Source organism: Alosa alosa, chromosome 22 (assembly GCF_017589495.1).
Source record: "Alosa alosa isolate M-15738 ecotype Scorff River chromosome 22, AALO_Geno_1.1, whole genome shotgun sequence".
Classification (NCBI taxonomy): Eukaryota; Metazoa; Chordata; class Actinopteri; order Clupeiformes; family Clupeidae; genus Alosa; species Alosa alosa.
Genome location: NC_063210.1, coordinates 8702916 through 8730740, shown reverse-complemented (window position 1 = coordinate 8730740; position 27825 = coordinate 8702916). Strand labels below are relative to the sequence as shown.

At 47.5% G+C, this 27825-nt stretch overlaps 1 protein-coding gene across 5 annotated transcripts; it reads left to right on the top strand.

The window, feature by feature from the left end:
- Positions 1–452: 452 nt before the first annotated feature.
- Positions 453–27511, top strand: LOC125287113 (Snf2-related CREBBP activator protein). 5 transcript variants are annotated; one of them, XM_048232630.1, is made up of 35 exons: positions 453–682; positions 2477–2550; positions 2713–5507; positions 6876–6917; positions 7841–8083; positions 8287–8472; positions 9110–9250; positions 9455–9650; positions 9967–10136; positions 10890–10977; positions 11148–11237; positions 11532–11711; positions 11875–12107; positions 12470–12647; positions 12864–13000; positions 13169–13338; positions 13810–14002; positions 14257–14393; positions 14556–14742; positions 14884–15053; positions 15261–15424; positions 15671–15898; positions 16117–16281; positions 16852–17016; positions 17210–17557; positions 18152–18318; positions 18429–18739; positions 19120–19322; positions 19537–19706; positions 20198–20394; positions 20582–20696; positions 20864–20980; positions 21063–21251; positions 21366–21449; positions 21545–27511. In XM_048232630.1, the coding sequence occupies exons 3-35, from the start codon at positions 3297–3299 to the stop codon at positions 25922–25924; spliced, it is 11955 nt and encodes a 3984-aa protein (XP_048088587.1). In that variant the 5' UTR covers positions 453–682; positions 2477–2550; positions 2713–3296; the 3' UTR covers positions 25925–27511. The 5 variants fall into 5 exon arrangements, with proteins under 5 accessions (XP_048088587.1, XP_048088590.1, XP_048088591.1 ...); XM_048232632.1 differs by lacking the exon at positions 453–682 and adding an exon at positions 798–945; XM_048232631.1 differs by lacking the exon at positions 453–682 and adding an exon at positions 1431–1975.
- The last annotated feature ends 314 nt before the right edge of the window (positions 27512–27825 follow it).

Genomic DNA, 27825 nt, shown 5'->3' with positions numbered 1-27825 from the left:
TATGCCTACTGGCCAACTTTCAGCTTTTTTTGTTTTAGAGGGGCCCACAAGTGACACCTGAAGTCAATCATTTTTAAAGATGGAAGACCTTATAAGCCTGAACATAGGCTGAAAGGAACTGAGCTCCAAAAGGCACAATACTGAATATAGATGACAGGAGTTTGAAGAAATCTTATTACACCTGTGGATGGGTATGGGGGACCTGAAAATAAAATGACCACATGCATGTATTTATCTATTTTATTTGTTGTGCACTGGTTTATCATTGAAGCTTTATGTCTTTTGGCATCCTTTTATTTATTGTTTATGTAACCAACTTAGAGCGAGTTTTCCCTGCAACAATAGAATAAATCCCAAACAAATGTTATTAATACTCCCCATTTAGTTACTCAGAGCGCTACATATTCTCTCGCGAGACTTTGCTCCACTGCACTTTGTCAGCAGTGGCTCGTTCCTCCATTTCGCTGCGTCTAAAGTCTCCTCCCCGCAACCGCTAGATTCGGCGACCCGAACCCACTCTCTGTCGGCCCGGATTTTAGCGTGATCCCACGAATCTGCCAGTACCTCGTTGGGTACCGGGAGACAGTTTGGAATTGCCACATCACGGATTGAGGTCGATTTGAAACGGATGGCGACTCCTTCAATAAGAATTTAGTAAAAGAAAACTGCCTCGAAATTTCAGGTAGGTGGGAATTTAAGATGGCGGAGGCGAGGAGGGGGGGCGAAGGAGGAAGTGGTGGGGGGGTCACAAGGGGGGTTGGTCATGGCGGGATAAGTAGGTTCTTTTAAGCGCTCACGCCATTTATTGGGGGAAAAAATAACTTGGCAACATTTTAAGTTATTTCATGTGCGTCTGACGATACACCAGTAATGTTACAGAAGTGCTTGCTAAGGAGACTGAAGAAAGATGTATATAAGTTCGCGAAATTGTACCACAACTGAAATGTATGTAAAGCCTAAGTTAGCTTGCTAAGTTACTAACCTTGTGAATGAAGTTGATTAAACAGCTTCTCTGGGGTTCAAACCCAAAGTTGCAACTGTAGTAACATAGGGTGAGAATTTCACAAACCGACATGGGTTCTTTGAAAGTTGAAATAACACAGACACAATGAACTTAAATAGCCTGTTAGCTACGCTTTTGGCTAGCTAATCAAATGTCTTGGACAATTTGGCTAACGGTAGGTAAGTTAGCTAACGTTAGCTGTTACTGAGGACAAGATTGAAGTGCTAACGTTACCCGATCCCCCTTAGAGAGCACCCTTTAACAATTGCAAAATATCTGCAAAAATATGTGTGAGCATTATGTCCACTTATGTTCTGAAGTGTACCATCACAGTATAAAAGAACTAAAATGCATGATCTGGCAACTATTGTTATGTGTCATGTTTGACCCCGCGTAATGACGTCACGGGCATGGCACACTCCCGAGTGGAAACCAGGGAAGCGGGGTTTATTTGCCCATGCATTGGTATCATTATTCTGTTTCAAAAGAGATAATAATCGAATGATAAGAGACTTGCTGTGTTGCGCATTACATAACTTATGAGGGAGGGGGCGCGTGCACGAGCAACCAAGATTCTGGCTGGCTGGCTAGTCGAGACTGAAACGGTCTCAACCAAACAGGCTTTTTGGTAGCTAGCCGCATTAAGCTAACCAACGTTAAATCAACAGTTCAGCAGTGAAGTTAAACGAATATTTAGTAGCCATGGACATTCTTTACATGTTGCTGTCAAGGGCAGTGTTGGCATGTCAGTATATTACATCGCAGAGCAGACAAAGGTGCGGCGAAAATGAATATTACATTAATTGATGATATTACCGCAGTGTATTGTTTAACGCCAGAAACTGAAAGACGCTTGCTGAATGAACCAGGAACCGTCGAAGGGCCTCAAGTCCAAAGCACGCTGTGAGCCACTGGCCAGTGTGCTATCTTACCTGTCATTCTGGGGCATAATTTAACTGTTCTATTGCTCAGGTTTGTCTCCGATTTACTGCTATACCTAGTGCAGTGCTCTTCTTTTGGCGAGAATTATTTGCACGTTTTCACCGATAGGAAATTGTGAAGTTGTTCGTTTTACGAAATCTAATGACCATAAGTTTGAAGCTACATGCAAAAGTGGGTACTCAAAAGTTGCTAGCACAATGGTTAACTTGAACTTCAGGCTTGCTAAATGGTCTTAAAGCCTTTGCTAACTGTGAAGTTTATTCTCTTGGTGCACAGCAGTGCCCGAACTGTTTTAGACTATTATCTTTATTCTTTGTGGTTGAGCACGTGCGTTTATAGAAGGAAGTAAATGCATAATGAGTATTGTAATCAACAGCACTTGAGGGCCGATCTTGGAATATATATAGCCTTTTTATATAGGGTTTGCCAGTTTGCACAGTGGTGGTGCTTGCTGGTGTGGTGGTTAGTCAATATGTCTAGACTACTTATCCCAACCAGTTATGATGAGCATGTCTTTGTTTACCCCAACAGATGTTAAGGTGTATTTGATCTCAGCATCCTGGAAGTGGAAAGTTCAGAAGAGACTGGTCCTACACCACAGACAGGTGAGCCGTTACATGTGAGCAGTGCACACATGTTTAAGTAATGTTTTGGCATTGGCAAATGTATCATAGATTTCAATGAATCATCGTTTCTCTTCTTAGTACACTTAATGCAACTCTTAAGCCTCTTCTCATCTCCTCCTTCACTCTGTATGTGTGGCACAGGTGCAGTGTGCAGCAGGGGAGGTCCAGAGGGAGGAAGCGTCGGGGAGGAGGTGGTGCAGCAGCGCACCCCTCCGGCTGTGGCTGAGCTGGGTGGCGTCCCCGCGGCTGCGCAGAATGTGGCCGGGCCATCACAGCATGCCCTGCAGCCGGTCGCCGCTGCTCCCCTCCCACCGTTGGTTAGCACTGCCCCGTCCCAACAGGACAGAGACACAATCGCCGAGGTTCAACCGAGCGCCAACACTAAGCCCGAGCTCTCCGCCCAAGCATCTGCCCTCGACCGTGTCCCAACAGGACTGGCTGCAGCCTCTCTTCAGGCCACGACGAACCACACGGACTCAGTTGAGAGACAGACTCCCACACAGACCACCAGCTCTGCCACCGTGCAGGAGTGGAATTACGGGTGCGAAACGAACAGATCAAGCCAGGGAGGGACGGACAGAACTGGCGCTACAGTCAGTGCTGACGCGCAGGGACGCCCACTCGCAGAGACTACCAAATCGGAATACAAACAAAGCTTGCCAGTCTGTCCCGTCCTGCCTGGGTCAAATCAAGCTAGTACCTGCGGCCAGGAGGAGCCTGATGAAATGGAGCCAGCTCAAGTGGCTAGACTCACCCAGGCAGACCAGGCCAGCCACGTATCTCAGCCTGATGGCCTTGAGACAACAAGGCCACAGGCTCTTTCAGCTGTCTCTGATGGCAGTGAAATCACACAGACTGAGCTCACGGAGCTCCTACACACGACCGAGGATGCAGGAGCAGTGCAGCTGGGTCCAGCAGGAGAAAAGAGTGGGCAGTGCTCGGTCGGAGACCACCCAGCCACTCTCCGGACTCCAGGAGATTCCACACAGCACGTGCTGCCAGGCAACGGAAAAAGTGCCTGCTATGCTGCCAACGACGACGATGAAATGGACGGCTACCTGCCCAGAAGCCCCAGTGCCCTGTCCCAGGGGCAGGTTAACAGTGGTCAGGCCAAAGAGGAGGCCCTTAAAGGCCTTGCTTACAGCGCCACTGTACAGAAAACCATCACGCCGCTCACCAACCTCCCTCTCAAAGCCTCTGAAAGGCCGCAGGAGCCGGATGAACTTCAGACAATGACTGAGCCCACGATGGCACATGCTGCCTTGCCGGAGCTCAACCAACATGAGTTGAGCTCAGAGATTCTGGACGCGAGTGAAACCCCTCATCTGACCACAGGAGAGACTACCATAAGCATGGGTGTAAATGTAGAACAGGTTCTTCAGAATGTTCCCATACATGGAGGTGTGTGTCTGGATGCCTCTGGGAATGAGATTCTGAGTAGCCTCTCTGCAGGTGAGTCAAAGGTGTTGGGGGACGAGACTTGCACTGAAACTATCCTTACAGTGACCGATGGGATACAGGCTGTAGTTACAAGCTCCACGGATGTTGTTTTAAATGACGGTGAGGCTGTCAGTGGAGTGCTGTCCCCCAACCCCCAACAGACTAATAGCATTTCAATCACACACTCGGAGACTTTGGAAGGACTTGGCCCCCAGTTGCTGTCCACGTCTCAGATTGACCACGAACTCTTAACTCATCAAATGCCGAGCCCCGTCCCAGCGGCCGACACGTTCTCCGAGATGGAGGTGTGCACCAATGCGGAGGGCATCATCGAGACACAAACTACGGAAATTCACACTCACGTGCTGAGGGACTTGGGGCAGGTCTGTTTCCTCCAGACGGACCTGGTGTCAGACCTCTCCTCCCTGCCTGTGGAAATCCTGGAGCACGAGGTGGAGGAGGGGACGTGGTTGCACGTTACTGAGCCTCTGGGCGACGGGCAGGTCGTGGAGTGTACCGAAGCCCAGCTGATGGATGTCGGCGATGGGGCGCACTGTCTGGAGGCTCAAACGATCGAGGTCTCCGAGTGCACGGTCGTCACCTATCCCTCGGATGCCATCCTGAGCCATGGGCAGCTCCAGCTGCCTGACAGCTTGGAGGTACCACAAGTCTGTGAATCCACTCTGGGCTCCTCAGTCGAGTTTTTGACGGAGGACTTGGGAACTGATGCCCCTAGCCCACACAATGGAGTGGCTGGGCTTAAAGTTGATCCTGAGCCTACTGCTGCTTCTTATGTCGAATCCACCACATCTGCGCTAACCCCTACAGCGGCTCTCGTCGATTCCGCTGTGCAGGGGGTGGACGAGCTCCTGACGGACAACAAAACGGAAGTAGCCCGGCCCAGTGCTATCGACCCCAAGCTTCTCATCCTAAAGCGCGGGGATACGCCACTCCTGAAGCACCCGCCCGATATAATAGCGGTGGTGTCCAAGAAGCCAAGCCCGGTGTCGGTGGCTCAGGCTCTGGCCGGCAGCCCCAGCTGTGCCTCCATGTCTGCTGCCGGAGCCTCCGCAGAGTGCCTTTCCCCGAGCACGCCAGCTACTGCTGCTGCCGCCGCCGGGCTGGATCCAAGCCTCATGGGCATTTCTCCGCCTGCTCCAATTCCCCGCAAACTCACTTTCCTGTCTGAGGAGGAGGAGGAGGCCTTAACCAGTACCGACATGCCCTCCGAAACAGTGGATAGACCACACACGGCCCCCGATAGCCCTCCACGTAGGTCTGAGCGCCAGCCGCTGATGGGTGTTTGGAGTGAGGTGTGTGGTTCCATAGGGGCCAAGAGGGAGACAGCTGCCGGATCGAAAAGGCCCGTTGGGGAGCCGAACGAGATGGGCCAAGGCGATGGGCCCGACACCATCGCTGGAGAGAGCAGTGATGGCGAGGTTGACCTTTCCATGGAGAGCCATGCTGACAGCATAGTTACGCCCACCCAAAGAAAGGTGTGTTCCATATTTAACCTCGAACAGACTGCCAAGGAGGGCTGAATCTCAATGTCCCCCCCTAAGGTCTAAGCCCTGATTCTTCACACACTTAACTAACATCCGTCGTAAGTGATCAAGTTTGCCAGGGTGTAAAGTTCAAAACGCTAATAACAGGAATGAGACGAACCTGTGACCTATCATTAAATTGACAACCCAAAAAAATGTGTTGCAAACACGTTTCCATTTCTGCTTTATGGCGGTTGTTTACTGATGTTATTTCAAGCTTCCAGCCTCCCTTTGGGTAACCCTGTGTTTCACGTCACAACGCAATGAATTGTAGGTAGCCTACTTCCCTTGAGTTAAATGTTCATAGATGCCGACTTACGGAAAGGGCACGTATAGGGTGCGAGTGACCCCTCAAGGACTTCACAATTTCGCAGTGGGACAGCCCTAAGCCCTCACAAAGTTGCCGGGAACGTGCATCAAAGTGTGTGAGTGCGTAAGGGAAGACATTGAGATTCAGCCAAGGTCATGTAAGCGTTGATGGTGTCACATAATGGTTGACACCTGAATTATTTACTAAAAAACAACATAGGCCCTCTGTTTGAGAGTCTTGCTAACAACTCTGCAGTTTGTATAATTCTATGTCTGTGCCTGGTTTGGGCAGATTATGATTTGGTGTAGGAGGATGAGAGGCTGGAGAATAGCTTCATATTCCATTATTTCTCTTGGTATTTCTATCTGATGATGGACAGTAGCCTAGGTTGTTTGAGCAGCTTCCTCTATTCCACTGAAGACAAAAGAAGGGATGCTAATGGAGCAGATGTTTGTCTTTTAATTGATGTAGGCTATCTGTCGATGACGGTGAGCCAATCCAGACCCAATTACTATATTCTAAATATGGCTAGTGATAATGTTTAATTTTTTTCCCAAGGGAACCAATTTGGAGTATAAAACACAAGAGCAGGATTATTACACACCGTTTATAAATGGAGCGTGTTTTGAGAACTGAATGCAGATACTCATACTGAAGGCAAATCTCAGAGGATTTTGTGTCTCAAGGAATTCATGATATAGCCAGAGGCATGAACTAGGTAACAGAACAGACTGTAAACACCCATAGGTGCTTGCAGTTAATTCATGTATTTTCCTAATAAAAATGAAAAGAATGGGGGAGAATTTTATCTGGCAGGTTTGCCTTTATAGTTGCACCGACAGCAGGTAGACATATCACATGAAGAAATCGTATAACTATTTGAGCGTGTGTCAGTTCTCTTCCTTGCAGTTGTAGCATGTTTCACAGGATGCACTTTTCTCTACATGAGAGCATCCCTGTGAACTCAAGTGGACTAGCAGACACAATCTTAAGTCTTGTGTGTTTTGCAGCATGGACAGTGCAGGACAGACAGGCAGTCAGTTTTGTCGAAGGTAAGATGTGTGAGAGCTTGTACTTTTCACTCCCTAATAGGGGTGTCACAATTCTACAAATCCTCGATTCGATTTAATTTTCGATTTTTAAAGTCAGGATTAAATTTTCGGTCTTTTTAAAATATTTCTATTAATGCATTCCTTATGTTTGCTTTTTTTGCCCTTTTCCTATTCATTTTCGGGGGCGGTTATTTTGAAGCCGCTTTTTAGTTTCGAAACCGTTTTTGCGTGTTGGCATACATGCTGGACGTGACATGGGGGGTGTGGCAACATCTTCGATTCTACCTTTGAGTTTGAGATTGAGATGTAATTTCGATCGATTTCAACTTAAAATCTGAAATCGTGACACCCCTACTGCGTAAGCAACCCCTTATAAGCTAAGTTTCTTTTTTACCTTATGACCAGACAGACATCTTTCACATGTCCTTCACACATCTACTGTTTCACCTGTTTTCATTCTGTTCACAACTTGCACAAAGGTATGAGTTTAAGTGTAGCAGTGGTTTAGTGGCTATATATACTATAGCCCTTTCACAATCGGCAGTGGCACACAATATGTCTGGTGAATATTTGGCCTCAGAGGTTAGTGTGTGTTTGTATTGTGACTCTGTTGCTTATATTAACTCCAAAAGTAATCATTGAAGGGTATAGCATAACATTTTGGGCTGCATTTGACAGCTACCATATATTCCGAGCCTCAATACTGGTGACTTTTGAATATTTATACCCCCAGGTGGGAAAGACTACGTTGACTTCTGGTGGAAAAAATAGTGGTTGGTTTGACGCTTCACACTTGCACAGGTGTTGGGTCCGTGGGTGGTGGTGAACCCTGCAGAGTTATCGTTTTTTTTTTTTGTGTGTGTGTGTGTCCTGTTAACTCCTTCGCTCCGTAACTCTTTTTATCACGGCCATGTGGTGTCCAGGTGCGGCAATGGATCTCTGGGAGGGTGACGGCCGGCTCCACGCCCTCCTCCTCCCCCTCCCCGTCCCCTGGCCCCTCCACATCGGGGGACTGGACTCCCATCCAGATGGACCGGGCCTCGCCTCTCCGAGGGGCCCATGGCAAGTTCCTGTCACCCCACTCCAAGGGGGATTCCAGCCAGTCCGACCAGACGCCTACACAGCGCCTGCACAAGCATGCAGACATGGCAGAGCTTGCCAAGCATGTAAGTATTGTTTTTCAGCGTGTTCTAGTATGTCTCTCTTGTTTTCTTTTTTTTTAAACTTTGCTCTCCACATTGCTATGTTAGCACTAAGCAGCAATCCTGGTTGTGTGGCCTGGCTGCTTAGGTACCCATAAAAGAATACCTGAACTTGAATAGAGGGCTATAGCACATTTCCATGAAGGTCATCCTTGTCTCTCCTGTAGGAAGCAGAAATTGAGCATCGCTCGCTGGCACTGAAGCGAGAAGGCTTCTGGTCCCTGAAGCGCCTAAACCGCCTGACTGAGCCCATCCGGCCCAAGGTGCACTGGGACTACCTGTGCGAGGAGATGCAGTGGCTCTCTGCCGACTTCGCCCAGGAGAGGAGATGGAAGAGAGGCGTCGCCCGAAAAGTAAGCCAGCAGAACTAGCTTCTAATTGTGTTCTAATGAATAGTGAAGAACCTGTGAAAGCCCAGGGGATTGCAGGGCCTGAAGGTTATTCTGGTGGAGCAGCGTTGCTGGCAAAGGCGATCCGTCAGACACGGTGACATGACTGATGTGTTTGTAATTGATGGGCTGGCATGCAACATAGTCATTGGAAATTCAACCCACTGCAATGGTGTTACTCTGTCTGAGAAAAATAAATCTTGGAAAATCTTGGTTGGTTAAAGTATTCATTACTGTTCCCCTGCGGCCTTCCTTTTGAAACCCTTGGAACTTAGAAGTCTTAGAATAACCAAAAAGATGACAGATGTAGCTGTTTTCTGTTTTATCTGACGTTTCACGTCATTATGAATTCATTCACTTAAACCACTGTGGAATTGGTACATTTTAAAATCTGTAGTCTTGATGTGATGGCAAAGCTTTGTTTAGCCAGATATCTTTTGGCTGTCAGAAGCCTATGCTCTTGGTGCTGCACAGTTTTGAATCTGTGTGACCGATGTTTTATGGAAGTTTTAACATTTCCATTTTCTCAGCCAACTGTGGCTGCACAATTGTGTGTATACATTATGCGGCTGCCCATTCTGATGTGGTGTTGTGCATGCAGGTCGTGCGGATGGTCATGCGCTACCACGAGGAGCTGCGGCAGAAGGAGGAGCGGGCCAAGCGCGAGGAGCAGGCTAAACTCCGCAGGGTCGCAGCCTCCATCGCCAAGGAGGTGCGAGCCTTCTGGACCAACGTGGAAAAGGTAACATCACTCTAGAAAACTACTACCTGCATCAACTTTTTTATTTGGACCACAGTGACTGCAATTTGTTTACTAGTATAAGGTGGTTTATTTGGGAAATCTCCCTTAATTGAGTGTCTCTGTTGAATCAGTCAATCTGTTACCTGGAACCTCCATCTCTAACCAGCAGTATTCTCACTTTCTTAACTCCTCATCTTTGGTCAGGTGGTCCAGTACAAGCAGCAGTCTAGACTGGAGGAGAAGAGGAAAAAGGCTCTAGACCTGCAGCTGGACTTCATTGTGGGTCAGACAGAGCGCTACTCAGACCTCCTCAGTCAATCGCTGGCGGCGGCGACGGCGGCGCCTGCCACCAATACAGAGACCCCCGCCTCTCCTCCAAAGCGCGCCGTTGATGAGGACGGTGGGTGCCTTGGGTGCTCTCTTAGCGTCTTTGAACTTTGAGGAAGATAGCGTCTTGTGCACTTTGAAGAAGATTGTTAATTGAGGCACTAAATTGGGATGAGAGTAAGAAAGGGATAATCATGACACATGGCACTTAATATTTGATGAGCTCTAATAGGCCCCAACTCCATCTTTTGAAAAGTCTTTTTGACAAGAGTTAAGAGTCTCTTGCATGATGACATTAGCGCGAACATTACACAAGGCATTGACATTACTTATGACTGTCTTTTTAACTGGTGGTTAAAAGTCCCTTCTCTCTTCTTCCCCTTTGGCAGACCACGATTTTGAGCCTCCATGCGAGGAAGAGGATGACGAGGAGACCATCGAGGTGGAGGAGCAGCAGGAGGGGAACGACGCCGAGGCGCAAAGGAGAGAGATTGAGCTGTTGAGGGAGGAGGGCGAACTGCCTCTGGACCAGCTGCTCAACACCATCTCCTACCCTCCGGTACGCCACGCTGAACCAGATTTAGTTACAGTTTCAGATTCCTGCTGTCCGTGTAGGCTGAGTGGTTTGAACATGTCTGTTAATAACGTACAGTTGCTGTTGAGAGGGGAACTGTGTCTTTGTGAATCTAGGCTATAGTAAGCGTCTTGGATGATGTGATTTTTGGCAGTTGGAAGGCAATATTGTGTAAGGCACATTATGTCCAGGAATTGTTGATGTTATGCTGCCAGGTGGGACTAAGACAGTGAGGAATGCTTCAGTTCTTCCTATTTTGACATTGGCCAGATTTTCATTGATGGATTGTAGATAGATTGTCTTAGCTTATGTTGTTAAGGCACCACTCTCATTCCTTGAAATCCTGGCATTCAGCTCAAACCCACTGTGCCATATAAAATAGTTCTTGGTTTAGAACAGGGGCATTCCTGCAACGATATCCGCACATTAGGATTTTTATTTTATTTTTTTATTTCAAGCTATTTTTGGGTCTGTTGAGTCAAAGTAAAATTTCTTTGGGTTTTTATCCCAAGTCCTGTGGTTTCCAGACAATCTCCTATCTGAGAAAAATACTCTAGGACAACCTTCCCCAATGTCTTTCTTTTTTTAATTTTTTTTTTAGCAATATCAGTAAGCCTAAATGTCTGTGTGAATCAACATAATGAGACAATCCTATCTTACTTTTAGCTACTGCTTTGCGCTCTACATTTGAGTGTTTGATTGAAATGATGCTGAAGTGTTCACTATGTTCCCCCACAGCCCTCTGCTTCTGACGAAGAATGCTCCAACAGCTCCTCATCTGCTGTTGTGGAGGAAGACGAGGAGTTCACTGCCAATGAGGAAGATGGTGAGAGATTCTGTAGAAACTTTTTTTACCAGTTTTATGAACTCATTATTTGAGTAAAGAAATTCTTTGATGTATTTTCCCTATAGCCAACAGTTGCCACAGTGCATTTTCTCATGTTTTTCTTTCGTGGAAACTTGATTTGTGTAAACAAACCTTCATGTTTCTTTCAGCTGAGGATGAAGAGGAGACGATAGAAGCACAGGAGGAACATGAAGGTGACGCCAACCATGAGGAAGAGTTGGATGACCTAGCCAAAGAGGGTAACTTTTCAGCGGTCACATTTTTGTTTAGTTCAGTAGTCATAATTTGGTTTGTAGGCAAGAGTTGTAACAAACAACTTCAAGCTGTGTGCTGCATTCAGAATAGACTGTGTTGGAAATGCGAATAATTATTCAAGACATCCTATGTATTGGTAATAAACATTGCCATCACCTGACTATACAGAGGTTTTATTTTTTGGGTCTATAAAAAGCTGAAAGGTCAATGTAAAAAAGCTGAATGGTGACCGTACTGCGAGTAACCGTTAGTGACCACTGATATGCCCACTCCCCCAGGTGAAATGAGTGTAGCGGAGCTTCTGGAGAAGTATAAGGGGGCGTACACCTCTGACTTTGAAGAACCCTCAGGATCTGCGTCACCTGCCACCTCTGAGGAGGAGGAGGAGAGCACGGAGGAAGAGGAGGAGGAAGAGAGCGAGGGCGAAGACAGTGATGACGAGACCAACAGCTCTTCAGGTACTTGAGGGCACCTCAGATGGGTTACTTTTAGTTTATTTTTCACCCTGCAATTCAGAGAATGAGTCCTCAATTTGTTCATTTAATCCCAGCGTGACAAGTTTGTTCTCATGTAAAAAAAATTTTTGTATGTGTCTACCCCCCCCTCCCCCAATACCTTCAGACTCCTCAGAGGCAGTAAACAGTGATGACGATGTCATAGAGGATGAGGAGGAAGCTGAGGACGATGAAGAGGAGGACGACGACGATCCCGAGGAGGGCATGGAGGCCCTGCTGAAGGAGGGTGAGCAGAGCCCTCCGCTCCCCACCTCGCCTCGGCCCAAGAAAGAAATCAGCCACATCGCTGCCACAGCAGAGAGCCTCCAGCCAAAAGGATACACACTGGCCACCACTAAGGTAAACACTCTGAGGTTATACCATCAGCACCACCATAATGGCAGTGGTAGCTCTTGCACTTGTGAACATGTGAACACAAGAGTGGTAGTAGACATTGACTTGTGCAGAATTTCTTGAATTCACCTTATTCAGGCAGCGGCCATTTTAAACCAAAACGAGGCTACAAGGTACACAAACCATAGGATTGTTGTGTTCTATGCATTCGCCAGTAGGTGGTGAAAATGCCTTAATGACAGTCAGTGTACCCTGTAGCCTCCCTTTGGTTTACACAATGGCTGCTGCATGAATAAGGCGCATAGTCTGTGATTTCTTCATGGCACTTGAAAGACGAGTAGTGTCACTGATCAGCACATTCTCTGCAGGTGAAGACTCCCATCCCCTTCTTGCTGCACGGCACTCTGCGTGAGTACCAGCACATCGGGCTGGACTGGCTGGTTACCATGTACGAGAAGAAGCTCAATGGCATCCTGGCCGACGAGATGGGCCTCGGCAAAACCATCCAGACTATCGCTCTGCTGGCTCACCTGGCCTGTGAGAAAGGTACAGACACAGATGCAGTTGAAATCCCTGTGCCCATGGAGATGGAATCCAGTCAATTATGATATTTACATGATATTAATTCCACCCTTGAGCTGCATATGAAGGTGCTTTTTTTGCAGCTCAGTGCTATGATTATTTTCAGCGACCTAATTAGGAAAGAAAGATGTGATCTATGCATTTAAAAAAAATAAAAAATAACTGTTGTATCTTTTACAGGAAACTGGGGACCGCATTTAATCATTGTGCCCACCAGTGTAATGCTGAACTGGGAGATGGAGCTCAAACGCTGGTGTCCCGGGTTCAAGATCCTCACCTACTACGGTAGCCAGAAAGAGCGCAAACTCAAGAGACAGGTACATGCCATGACAGGAGCTATGGATGGCTCTTCTAGTGTCTAACAACAAATAGACCAGCAGACAGAAATGGACACACCAGGAAATCCATGAATGTTCATTCCTACAGCTATGTAGCTTGATGCCTTGATCATGAATCAATGCTGATTTGCCCTTTTGTCCTCACAGGGTTGGACCAAGCCAAATGCTTTCCATGTGTGTATCACTTCTTATAAGCTGGTGCTGCAGGACCACCAGGCATTCAGGCGCAAGTCCTGGCGGTACCTGATCTTGGACGAGGCCCAAAACATCAAAAACTTCAAGTCTCAGCGCTGGCAGAGTCTTCTCAACTTCAATAGGTAATGCCTGATTGATACTGATTAGAGTTTTCTATACTTTGACTGTGCATTTTCTTTAATTTGCCGTGCCAAGTGGATGGGACTTAAAAAAGTATACACAGCAAAATGCCTAATAAAAAAAAATATTTTTTATATAAATGTATATTTTTCTAAATATATTGCTTTAAGTTATATTTTTGGGCTTTTATCCTGTATTAGATAGGACAGTGAAGAGAGCCCTAGTCTCCTCTGGGCTAAGCTGGCCATGCCCCTCAACGTTGCGCAAGGTTCTGCTGCAACTGTGGCATGCCTGTGTGTGACTGGAAATAAGTGGGAGGGACATGGGGGTGGGTTCAGGAAATGGGACTGAAACCTGGTTCACCGAGGGCACTTAGACCCCAATGTGGAATGGGTGCTGCTCACGCCACAGCTCCCCCAACCCCCCCATTTCCTGTTTATAATTTTTTTTTATTTACTTATCCCCCCCTGCAGCCACAGACGCCTGCTCCTGACGGGAACGCCCCTGCAGAACAGCCTGATGGAGCTGTGGTCGCTCATGCACTTCCTCATGCCGCACGTCTTCCAGTCTCACCGCGAGTTCAAGGAGTGGTTCTCCAACCCGCTGACCGGCATGATCGAGGGCAGCCAGGAGTACAACGAGGGCCTCGTCAAGAGGCTCCACAAGGTGAGCTAGCAGTGACATTGGACACAACACAACATGAGCGTGACCAAAGAGCCTTGATTACTAACTCTGCTTCAACCCTCTCTGGTGTGACTGTCCAACATGAGATGTTACAACATTTTTCCAGAGTGCTCTCTACAAAATGGGTTAGAGATAGATATTCACAATTGCATCTAAAAAAATAGACGCTCCTATAGTGATTTAACATCTATTGATTTTATCCACTGATTGCTGACGTCTTGTCTCTGCCCCTGTAGGTCCTCAGGCCCTTCCTTCTGCGCCGTGTCAAGGTGGACGTGGAGAAGCAGATGCCCAAGAAATACGAGCACGTGGTGCGCTGCCGTCTCTCCAAGAGACAGCGCTTCCTCTACGATGACTTCATGGCCCAGGCCTCGTGAGTGCACTCCAACTACATGTCAGGGGCTTCCAAGTTAACACTAAACCTGGCCCCCTCTGCAGGTTTTGTTAGGGTTAGGTGCCCTGCTTTAATCTATTTGCACTGGTCTCCTTCATTCCTTGCTATTCCTCTCTTCGTTTTTCTCTCTCTGGTGTTCAGAACAAGGGAGACTCTGGCGAGTGGTCACTTCATGTCTGTGATCAACATTCTGATGCAGCTGAGGAAGGTGTGCAACCACCCTAACCTGTTTGACCCGCGGCCCATCCACTCACCCTTCATCACCGAGCCCATCATCTTTACCACCTCCTCCGTCGTACAGCGAGCGCTTGAAACGTCACCCTTTGAGGTATGGGCCTGTCCGTCAGGGTGTCTTAAGCGTAAAAAAAAAATGTGTCATTGTGATTTTGATCTTTTTAAAAAGTGTATTCATTGTTTTAGTCCCACTGTTTGAGTTCCTTAAACCCCTTTCTCATCATTCCGTCTCTAGCGGTGCGACCTGTCCATGTTTGACCTGGTGGGGCTGGAGGGTCACGTGTCCCGTTACCAGGCCGACGTCTTCCTGCCTCGTAGGAAGGTCACTACTCCACTGGTGCAGGAGATCATGGACTCCCCTGAGCCGCCTCCGAGACCCAAACCTGTGCGAATGAAGGTCAACAGGTCAGTAGGGACCGCGACTTACCAAGCGTAGCACTACGCTGGACTAAACTAACATTTGGATTGTGCTTGTAAACAGGGATTAAGAAATACTTACATGACCGTTGCTCCTGTTATGCTTGTTTGGATTGTAGAACAGTGTTTTTGGTGCGTATGTAAGCCATTGCCAGTTTGGGTTACATGTTTAATCTATGTGGCTTTTCTTTCCAGAATGTTCCAGCCCATGCCCAAAACAGACGGCCGTGCATCTGTGCCGTTGAACAACCCCAGGCCTACGTGTCCAGTAGCTCCTGTCGTCCAGCCCCCACGGCCCGCCCTCATCACGGAGGTGCATCCTGCCCCAGCCCCCATCCCAGTGCAGCCACCTGCACAAGGCAAGACGCTTACAGAATGATCATCATGCACCTGCACTGCATTGCTGTCCGCCTGAACAATCCACAAACTGATATTAAGTGTTATTAGGAAGTGTTATTAGCATTAGTAGTGTGACTTTGCTCAGTGCTCGTAATCCAGCACTGTCTGCATTGCACTCTGATAGTTATCTTTTTCATAAATGACTTCTGTTCATACATGGGTGCACACAATCTTCATTATAAAAATGCCCCTCTTCTGTGCCACAGTGTGTTCGGTGATGCCCACTGCAGCCACTTATGCCACTGCAGTGGCCAGCGCTGCGGTTCCTGTGACTATGACCCACACGCCAGCAGCTGCCCTCAGACCCAGTGCCCCGCACCCCATCTTGACTGTACGACCTCCGACCCCGCTGGCCCCACCAGTCGTCTCGGCGCCCAGCAGTGTTGTCACCCAGCGGGTGCTTCTTAGCCCTGACATGCAGGCGCGGCTTCCATGTGAGCACTCTCAGTGATTTCTTTTTTTTTCCCTCAACTGCTGCACTTCACGTTTTGACGGGATGTGAACTATTTTGAAAATATTAGGCATAGATGACCGGTCATTTCCACTGCTTTAAATATGGCACTTGGTTTGAAGCAGCTTTGGCACTGTGAAAGTCTTAGTCGCATGTCTCATGTCTCTCTCTCCTTTCCCTCACATGCGCACGCACACACAGCCGGGGAGGTAGTGAGCATTGCTCAGTTGGCCTCTCTGGCTGGGCGACCCGTACCCACTGGCCAGGGCAGTAAGCCAGTCACCTTTCAGCTGCAGGGCAACAAGCTCACCCTATCAGGGACCCAGCTGCACCAGGTGCCAGTGCAACAGCCTCGGGCCCTCCAAGGTGAGCCCTCATAAGTTTCCAGTCGCAGCATTGCATGCCGTGGGGATAAGCCTTGATGCCTTTTGCATGTTGCCATTCTGATACAGTGGTGATTTCTCAGAGATGATTCATATTGATTGTTAATAAGTCTTTTATAGGTACAAGATTACGCTCGAAGTATGTAGACACTTTATCAATACACCTGCTTTGCTGAAGTTGACTCACCTTCAGTTGCATTATATTTAATGTAAGATTCTTACTTGAATAGGAAACTCCACAGAAGTGCACAAATGTAGTTCATCCAAATCATTAATTTTGAATTTTTACGATGAAATTGAGATTGAGGGGTTTTAGTTGTCCTTGGGTCATCCTAAAATTGAGTGGCTGGGCTAAGTAGGTGACTGATCATTATGACACTTTTTTTTTTTTAATTTAAAACCTGATTTTCATACAAACACGAATCATATAATGGCATAAATAATGACATTATATGATTCGTGTTTGTATGAAAATCCCCATCCTCAGTTGTCATGTACGAGTGCTGAGCATGCTTGTGTGGTCACGGCCGTGTGACTGTTGTGTGCTCTGCAGGCAACGTAATGCATCTGGTGTCCAGTGGGGGGCAGCACCACCTGATCAGTCAGCCAGCACAGGTGGCGCTCATCCATACAGTCAGTCAGGCAGGCAGCAGTGCTGCCAGCCCAAGCCCAGCCCCAGTCTCCTCTGGGCTGGCCATGCCCCTCAACGCTGCGCAAGGTACTGCTGCAACTGTGGCATGCCTGTGTGTGACTTATAAATATTTAAATAAGAGAACGGCGTGTAGAACAATGAGCAAAGCTAAGCTGTTTGTCTGTGTTTTTCTTCCTTTCTGGTCATTATTTCTGTTTTTTTTTTTTTTTTGTTAAATTTTTTTTTTTTTTTTTTTTCTGTAATGGTTATTTTTGTACAGTTCCCTCCTCCATGGTGACTGGGTCTGGGATTGTTAAGATCGTTGTCAGACAGGCCGGAGGTAAAGAGACTGGGCCGGTCCCTGCCCTCGCCGTGCCTCCTTCCCCCCGGGTCGCCCCTCCGGTCACACTCTCCCTGCACCCGCACACAACCACTGCTCCGCTAGCAAGGGCGCCGCCTCCTCAGCGCCCTCCTGTGGCCCAGCCGACCCATTACGCTGCTCCGCCTCGCACCCCTACCTCAGCCCTAAGTGGAGCCCAGCCGCCTCGCCCAATACTGAGGGTCCTGCAGGGACCACCTCCTGCAGCACCACCACCAGCAGCAGCAGCACCGGTACCGGTAGAACCAGGTGGGTAGTGATTTGTTCACCAGTTAAGGGCCGTTCACACCAGGAACGATAACTATAAAGATAACTATTTCTATAACGATAAAAGCATCCACACTGACCAACGATAAGGAAAGTCTCTCCTCATATTGATGAATGTTATGGCTAAAATTTGATCGATGCTGATTGGCTGTCAGCTTATTATCATTCTCAAAATCGCTATGAAAGTGAACCCCAACGATATTGCTCTTCATGTTGTTATCATAATAGTTTATGTGTGGATGTAGTCATTCACATTAGCTAGGACGATACTTTGTTGCCGTTATCAGTATAGTTATCATTCTTGGTGTGAACGGCCCTTTAAACAAGAAATGGGACATGTCTTTGCTCTGTCTTATAATACATATCTTAATTGTTTTATGGGGTTAGTAAAATATGTACATATTGTCCTATCAATAATGTGCAGTGCCATTGCACATCACAGATTTTCCCTCATATTGTGCACGCCAAATGTACATTAATCCAATTCGTGTAATCGTACTGCATACAATTTTGTTAGTGTCTCGCATGGAGGTTATGATTCTCATAGTTTACCTGCATACCTCTGTTCTGTGTTAGTGCGAGTAAATGCCACACCAGTACCAGCGCCGCGTGAGGAGAACAGTGATGTAGTCGCGGTTCACGCAGACCCACCAGTGTCCAAACCCAGCAGTCAGCCTGGAAGCTTCTCTTTCCAGCGGCCTCGCGCTCAGCCTCCACCACCCCCACGCTCACCTTTCCACATGGTATTTACAATATCTACAAATTCTTGACATGCTTTTTCCCCTTTGTTAGTTGATCAACAGTTTAATATTGTACCTGAATTGATTGTCATCCGTCTTCACCTTCGGAACAGTCATGGCTGGAGGACCGTCTGAAAGCTCAGCGTGACGCCCGCCTTGCCCAGATAATTCGCGTCAACGAGTTTCACTGCAACGCCAAGCCTGTGTATGGCCAGGAGGTGCTCGACTTCCTCACCTTCCTCACAGGCCCGGCCCCTAAACCTGCATCACCTGCGCTCGGACAGTGGAGCCGCTCTGGCCACACCTTCTGTCTGCTTGCCCGGTTGCAGCGGACTCAGGACCTGTGGGTCCAAAGTGAGACCCTGAGGACCGCTGTTCAGAACACGGAGGAGAGGCTCGCAGGACTGTCGGAAGTCATTGATAGGTATACAAGATTTATGTCATGAAATACGTGTGTGTGGTGGGTGGGCAGGCGGGTGGTGTACATGTATACCAATTGTATTATTTTATTAAGAATGCGCATTTTGATTTTGATGTCACCGACACATCTCAGAAAAGGTTGGACAGGGGAAACGCAAGGAGGAATATGTTAAAGCTAATTAGGTTAACTGGCACCATGATTGGGTATAAAAAGTTCATCCTAGAGAGGCCTCTCTCCCAGATGTAAAGATGTGGAGGTATTCATCACTCTGAAAAACTGTGTGGGCAAATAATGCAACAATATAAGAAACCAAAGCTCAAAGGTCATGTTGAGGTCTAAACTAAACTTCTGCCTCGTTTTCCCCCTCGTTTCCTGATTTTCAGGTTCACTTTTGCGATCCCACCTGTGGAGGCTCAGCCCATAACCATGCACAGCTGCCACCCTCCTCCCTCGCTCGTGCACCAGCAGGCGCTGTTCCGCTCTATGCTGACCACCCAGGTGACCCCTCTGCTTCGTCCTCTCCATCGCATCCAGTGCAACATGAGGACTCACTTCCCAGACCTCAGACTCATTCAGTACGACTGTGGTGAGTCGGCGTCATTGCAGTGGCTTGTTAACGTTTTCCTTTTGTATTACATTAGATTTATGTTTCACAGGTTTCCTTATTTCCTTATTAGCATTTCATCCCTGAAAGAACTTGGATGCTATCTGAAGTAGCAGAAGACTTAAATATAATATAATATTTATATAAAAAAAAATATGTATGAGGATATATAATTATTGTGCCTCCAACTGTGCAGGAAAGCTGCAGACTCTTCACCTCTTGCTAAGGAAGCTAAAGACCGGAGGCCACAGGGTTCTCATCTTCACCCAGATGACCCGCATGCTGGACGTGCTGGAGCAGTTCCTCAATTATCATGGGCACATTTACCTGAGGCTGGACGGCAGCACACGCGTAGAACAGCGACAGGTAAGATAAATACCTGACACACTTGCCCTGCCTGTGGCTAAAAAATGCTTGTTTTACCTTCCAGTTGAACTTACCGAGCCCAAAATTCAAACCCATGGCACATTTTTGCCTGGTAATGACATACATTGAAGGCAGCCGCGGCCTACTGGTTAGCGCTTCGGACTTGTAACCGGAGGGTTGCTGGCCAGTAGGCACGGCTGAAGTGCCCTTGAGCAAGGCACCGAACCCCTCACTGCTCCCCGGGCGCCGCTGTTGTTGCAGGCAGCTCACTGCGCCGGGATTAGTGTGTGCTTCACCTCACTGTGTGTTCACTGTGTGCTGAGTGTGTTTCACTAATTCATGGATTGGGATAAATGTAGAGACCAAATTTCCCTTACGGGATCAAAAGAGTATTCTTATAACAAATCGTGTTGCGATTTATGGGCTCAGCTGCATGTACACAGCCTGGATAACTAATTAAACTAAACATTTGCAATCTCTCTTTTTCTCAGTCTCTGATGGAGCGCTTCAATGCAGACCGGCGCATCTTCTGCTTCATTTTGTCAACCCGCAGTGGTGGTGTGGGTGTCAACCTGACGGGGGCGGACACTGTCGTGTTTTACGACAGTGACTGGAATCCCACTATGGATGCTCAAGCCCAGGATCGCTGCCACCGAATTGGGCAAACCAGAGATGTGCATATCTACAGGTACACAACCACATCAGGAACTGTAACACTCCTTTTTAACATTGTGGGTTTATCTTAGAGTGTTTGTCCTAAATGTCATACTTCTGAATTCTGATGTTTTTGATATAGAGAGAATATAAATATTGATGTAGATATTTCTTATGTTTTTTGTGACAAGTGTTCCTAATCTATTTAACATTTTCTGCAGGCTTATCAGTGAACGTACAGTTGAAGAGAACATCTTGAAGAAAGCGAATCAGAAAAGGATGTTGGGTGATATGGCCATAGAGGGAGGAAATTTCACCACTGCATTCTTCAAACAGGTTAGTCTTGAAGCATGACTTTTATGTAAAAGTAACAAAAGTTTATTTAAAATAACTGTGTGCGAGAAGGTCGTAACTGCCTTTTAAAGTATTTTTTTTAATTATTATTATTATTACTGACAATGGTAGTTTAGTGCCATGAAAAATAACATTTCCTGTCCTTACAGCAAACCATCAAGGAGTTGTTTGATGTGACCGAGGGGGAAAAGAAGGAGGCAGAAGTAGTTCCACCTCCAACAGAGGAGGACGACATTAATAAACAGCAAACCACTATTCTGGAGCAGGTAAGACTTGAAAACCTGACGGGTCGGTTAAAAAAAAAAACTGCAAAAGCAATGCATCACTAATTTTCATGTATTTTCTCAGGCTTTGTGTAGAGCTGAAGACGAGGAGGACATAGTGGCTGCCTCTCAGGCCAAAGCAGAACAGGTGGCTGAATTGGCAGAGTTCAATGAGAGCATCCCGTTAGATGATGGAGCGGAGGGAGTGAGTCGTGACCAGGAAGAAGAGGAACTCTCCAAAGCCGAGCAAGAAATTGCTGCTCTGGTAGAACAGGTAATGTCCCAGTAGAGCAGTGGTAATTATGTACAACTATGTGTAATGTTAGAATGTATTTTTGTAAATGTTGATAATTAGCCACTCATACTTGGTTTTTCCATCGTCTTTTAGCTCACTCCTATTGAGCGGTATGCCATGAATTTCTTGGAGGCCTCTCTGGAGGACATTTGCAAGGAGGAGCTTAAGCAGGCAGAGGTGAATATCTGTTTAATCAACCAGCAGAATAACCACATCATTGACACTTTTATGTATTTCGTTCCTTTTATTAATGTACCTCGTGGTGTTTGCAGGAGCAAGTAGAGGCTGCCAGAAAGGGGCTTGATCAAGCCAAAGAAGAGGGCCTGAAATTGCATCAGTCGTCTGACAATGATGAAGACGACTACTCACCAATGCCACATACCCCTGATGACATGTTCCTGGCCACACCTGCCCGTCGCACACGGAAGCACAAGGAGAAGGGCGCTCCCTCCACTAGAGCTAGTGGGAGGCTGAGAGGGACTCCTGCAAAAACTGACGATGACTCTGCCCTGTCCCCAGCGAGCACATCAGCTGAGCTTGAGAGAGCAAATGCCTCTATGTCTGCTCCCACCCCACCCAGACAAGTGCCTGACCGACGTGGAGGCCAGCGAGGTAGACCGCCTACCAAAGAAGCTGTGGCACCCACCACTCCTGCCCGAACAGAGACCTCTAAGAATCAAACTCCGTCAAGTGTGTCATCCCGGCACACAGACTCTACAAGCCCAGCTTCCCCATTGAAAGACGTGCCCGGTAAATCCAGAGCCACGCCTTCTCCCCTCCGCCAGAGTTTGTCCCCACCGAGCTCAGTGCCTTCCACTGCCGGCTCCCCTGCAGCAGGGAGATCCCATGCTGAACACGCTGCTCCTGCTGGCCAAGAGCGTGTTGAGGAGGTGAGAGGAGATGTGCTGTCAGGTGCGTCTGGGTTACAGGTAGACCATGCACCAGTGCCCAGTGCAAGGGAGAGGGGAGTGTCTGTGTCCTCAGGATCCATTTGTTCTCCGGAGCATCAGTCCGACTTGGAGGGCAGAGACCTGGATCAGCAGAGCCAACACTCCCTCACCCTCTCACCCAGCATGGCGTCCCGCTCGCCTCGTAAGCGCCAGTCAGCTGATGGTGAGGTCCTCAAAGGCCTTCCAGAAGATTCTCCATCTGCCAAGGTCCTACGTAAACTTCCCGGTCGCCTAGTTACAGTTGTTGAGGAGAAAGAGAAACAACCAAGGCGGAGGAGGAGGCGAGGAAGTGGTGGAGCGGGTCACACTGAAGGGTCCTCAGAGGAAGCGGAACATACAGAGTCAGAGCGAGACACTGGCCCGTCCTCGCCAGATAAATCAAGCCACGCTTCTCGAGATAAAGACACTCCCAAGTCACCTGCAGTCTCTAGTCCCCTTCCTCAGCCACAAGAGAAGGAACAAGTATCACCTGCGTCACTCGGAAGTCCTGGGAAAGGGTATCATCCCTACTCTCCTACCCATCCTTCTCCAGATATGCCCGTTCTCAGGAACTTGCCTGTCCGACGGCGTCTGGAAACAGAATCCCGAATGGCTGCTCAGTTAGGGGAGCAACATGGAGGAGGAAGAGGGAGATGGCCCTCCGACCGAAGGCAGAGCCTATCACCAAATCCGCCAAAGAGACAGGACGCGAGTCCTACTAAGGATGGCACTCTTGCTCCAGCGACTGTAAACACTGATAACCCAGTACCAGTGAAGCGCAAGCCAGGACGGCCTCCCAAGCGTCCAGTTGAACACACCGTTCCTCCACCAGCAAAACCTGTAATTGTGGAGAAAGATGCTCCTGTCTCGCCAAAACGGAAGAGGGGTCGCCCCCGCAAGGACTCCACAATCAAGCTAGATGCTATTCGTGCTGCTCAATCTTCTAACCCTCCAACTCCCTCAAATCCTCCACCTTCTACAAAATCCACACTTAACTCAAATCCTCCACATCCTTCAAAATCCACATCTCCCTCAAATCCTCCACCTCTTTCAAAACCCACACTTTCCTCAAATCCTCCACCTGCTTCAGAATCTACACCTCCCTCAAACCTTCCACCTCCTTCAAAATCCACACTTTCCTCAAATCCTCCACCTCCTTCAAAATCCACATCTCCCTCAAATCCTCCACCTCCTTCAAAATCCACACTTTCCTCAAATCCTCCACCTCCTTCAAATCTTCCACCTCCTTCAAAACCCACACCTCCCTCAAATCCACCACCTCATTCAAAATCCTCACTTCCCTCAAATCTTCCTTCTTCAAATCCTCCACTTCCCTTAAGCCCTCCGCCTCCTTCAAACCCTACACTTTTGTCAAACGCTCCACCTCCTTGTAGTCCTAAAAGCATGCAATCTGGTCTTAACTCACCAAGATCCTTCTTATCCAGTCTCCAAGAGGCCCTTTCAGAGAGTGCTCCTGTTCACACACCACTACCCTCATTACCTGCCAAAGCTGCTGACAAAACTTCGCTACCTAAACCAGTCACTGAGACCAACATCACCCTCGTCACATCACCCACACCTACAAGTAACTCACTGACCAATGAAACGCCAACAGCTATGCTTGCACAGTCCAAATCTAGTGAATCTCAGACCAACACACCATCTACAGAGAGCAAGACTCCATGCGTAACTTCATTCCCCTCTGCACAACCAACAGCCACCTCTGACTCTAAGACCACATCTGCTATACCTGCTCTGCCAGTGGAACCCAAGCCAAGTGACACTCAGATCCATTCATCACCTACATCTCCTTCACAATCCAAAGTGAGGGAGACTCCGATACCCTCGACTCATGAGGTTTCACAACCCTCCCAGGGCAATACTCAGAAAACTGTAACCGCACTATCCCAAGTCCCTCAATCCACATCAAATGACTCGGAGACAAAACCAATCCCTGAGTCTAAGGACTCACAAATTGACACGACCCTTGAGCCCAGATCTTCTGTTCAGGTCACACCATCACCTGCTGAACAACAGACTGATCCCATGTGTGCTCCAACTCACACACCTGCCGAACCTGAACCTCCTCCAGCATCAGAGCCTTCTCAGGAGCCTGCTCCTGCTCTGCCAATCCCTCAAGGTGCCCTGGAGGTGCAGGAGAAAGAAACAGCTGAACTACTTTCACATGAAAAGACATCAGACCGGAAGGAAGCAGCAAAGACTGACACAAATAAGGATGGTGAGAAAGAAATAGAAGAGCCATCTCTTGGGCCCCAGTCAAAGCGAAGGCGAGTGGAGAGTTTACCAGAAGACCAAGAGTCTGTGTCTGTAGATCCTGAGGTTAAGACAGACACGTTTGTCTCGAGCGAGGGAACTAGTAACCAAAGTAGAGAAGAGGGTAAAACAGACGGCAAAGATGGGGGGAAATCCTCCAAGAAAAGAGCCGTTAGTCGACAGAGCAGTCAGGACTCTGTTCGTTCCTCTTCACCTTCTTCTGTATCATCAGCTGGTACTCGTTCATCAAAGAAGATGGCAGACAACAGGTCTACAAAGAGGAAAAGAGGTGAAGCTAAAACCGGAGGCTCAGAGGATGGTAATGATGAAAAGAAACCCAAGATCCAAAGGCGACGATCAAACTCCCCTTCCTCCTCTTCGGACTCTGATGACTCCTCACGTAAAGAAAAGCGCCTCACACGTGCTGAACGACAAAAGCAAGAGAAGGAAAACCAGAGTGAGAGTGATGGGAGGAGTAGTGACAGCAGACGTGGCCGAAGGTCCAAAAAGGAGCAGGTAGCTGCAAATGCCACAGCGGGTGATTCTGGTAGTGAAACCTCCACAAAAGTCACCTGCAAATCCTCAGGCCCTTCGTCAACAAAAAAGTCTAGCACCACCACGCCTGTGCCCTCAACACCACCTCCCCAACCTGAGGTTTTGGGCAAGCGTTGCTCAGCCCTCAATGCTGCTGCCAAGCTTTTGGCCATGAGAGGCCGGGCAGGTGATATACCCCGTCCCAGTAACAAAGTGAAAGTTGGTGACAAGCAAGAGTCCCCGTCATCATCTGAGAAAAGCACTAAGTCAAAAGGAAAGGGCACACAGGGGTCCCCCCAGACCAACTCATCTGGTAGTAGAGGAGGAAGTGGTAGACAGACGCCCACAAACACTCCGCTCACCACTCCAGAGTTGAGTAGGTCTATTTCACGGTCCACCAGGCAGCGGCCTGGTAGCCTGTTGCCCCCACTTGACGCCAAGAACAAGAGGGCAAAGAGAGACAAGAAAAAGAATGAGGAGAGGAAGGAAGATGGAGAGGACGAGAACAGGGAGTCCCGCTCCTCAAGGGGGCACAGCGCGTGCAGCAGCATAAGCAGCGACCGGGAGGCCGGAAGCAGCAGGAGCCGCAGCAGCAGCAACAGCAGCCAGTGCACCCCAAGCCTCAGCTCCCAGAGCACAGGGCCCCACCGCCCACGATCTAGAGCCACCTCTTCCGGCAGCGACACTGAGAGAGGGAAACAGAGCCATAGCAAGTCAGGTGAGAGGCGGGGAAGGAAGAGTCACAGGGAGACCCGCTCGCAGAAACATGACCGGTCTGAGCTGAGCGGGGGTTCCGCGGAGGGGACCCCAGACAGGGTGCTGCGCAGCGTGGCTGCTCTGGCAGCCGCTCATGCCCGTTCCCCAGCCTGCAACACCCGCTCCTCCGCCACCCAACACCGACATACCAAGACGTGATTGGGTGGGTGGAGGAGATATCAATACAGCAGTTAAGGGGAATAAGGGACGACGACCAGAGCGAAGCCACAGAGGGTGAAAGACTGAAATATTTTAACGGGTATTAAGATTAAAGAGGGGGGTGAAGAGTCGCCATTCTGTAATCAGATAAAGGGCAGTGGAATGTCTACTGTACAGTGTAACGAAGACTGAGCTCCCTCACTCTCAGGCCCTCTCCTCTTCTCCCGCTAGGCTTAAGTGTGGAGATGGCTCAGAGACACAGGACTAAGGTGGAAAGGGGACTTCCTTTTTACAGAAAATGTGACATTGCAGCTAAGATGGCATGTCTGTACAGAAGAAAACTCAAAATCCCAGAGACATTTGGACATCTGCGGATTTGGACAATAGCTGAGAGTTATTGTTAGTTCACACTATGTACTGTAATCATATAAAGACTGGAATACTAAGAGAGGTCTGTGTAAAAGAGAAGTTGTAGATTGTACCCTTTATACAGTTTACTTGTGCTTTAAGGGTAACTGAAAATGTTGTCTATTCTGTATCCAGAAGATTTTTCAGTGGAGGGAGAAAAGCTTTTATGACCGTTGGGTTCAAAAAAAATGTTATGGCAGTTGTTTCAGTCTGTCAGTTCATCAGTTTAAGGATATTCTGTGGATTTCTCCAGGGTATGAAAGAGAGCAGGTCTGTAAATGTTATCTTTGCTGCACTATGCTGGAGTTTGTCTTTGCTTGGACCTCCCCGTCTTGTGTAATTATTTTTTTCTATCCATTTATTTTAAATCCAGCCTGCACATTTTTTTTCATGTTGCACATCTGAGAAAATGTCCCAGGCGTTTTTTTTTTTGTTGTTTTTAATTCATCAATTTCAAATCAATTACTTCCGACCTGGTACCTCACACAGTGCAGTTTTTGTCAGCGCTAAATGTGTCCTATCTCTTGAGCTTGTGATGAATCTTGAAGATAGTACTTAATTTGCTCGCTGTTGATGCCGAAAAATGGGAGACAAACCTCAATATGTTTTCTCTTCACTTATTATCCAAAGTAACAGTCATAATGGTCATTGTCATTAAATTTTATTCTCAATTAATCTTGAATCAGTGTGATCTAAAAAGAGAGTGCCTGTTTTTGAGGGTGGGTGGGGATCCTTGATTGCCTTGTAAAAGAAATTACAATTAGGGTTGTGAAGATAGATTACTGTGTTCTACAAAAAAAACAGTAAGTTAGGTTACCAGAGAAGAACCCCTGCTGCCAAATTGAAACAAACCAATTTGATGCACTGTTGCTGCAGTCACCTTCATTGCTTTTTTTTTTTTTTTTTTTTTTTTTCCTTTCTTGAAAATATGCTTCGAAACAACATGTTTCAGGACATGTTGAACCTTTAGAAAGGATGATAAAGGCTTTTTAAATCACAGAAGGTCAATTTAAGGCTCAAGATGTTTGTATTTTGGGAAATGGGTTGAATATGGTGTTGGTCTTATTTTTATTTGTCTCTTTCATTTGTTACATTCCTTTTTGTTCCCTTGTAATTCCACATTGTTTTACTTGAAAGATAAAAGAAAATACATTGAATAAAAAGACCAAAAGTAATTTATTTCAAGTGTTCTTGTCTTTTGAAATTTACAGTAGAAGCTGTGCATTCACAACCTAATTATCTTGGGGTTCTTGATTTGAGAAGTCCAGATGGAATGCAAGCTTATCAAACTACATGGTGGTTTTTATGCATATTTATATATAATCATGGGTGCTTATTTCATATTCTCAATTTAGTTCAGTTTTATTTTGTTTAAATGGAAGGCAGCCGATAAGTTAGCATTATTAGCTAAATGCATGTGATTCAATGAAAACTATTGAAAGCATAGATAGATACTTAATTGATCCCCAAGGGGAAATTCAAGAACGTTATGC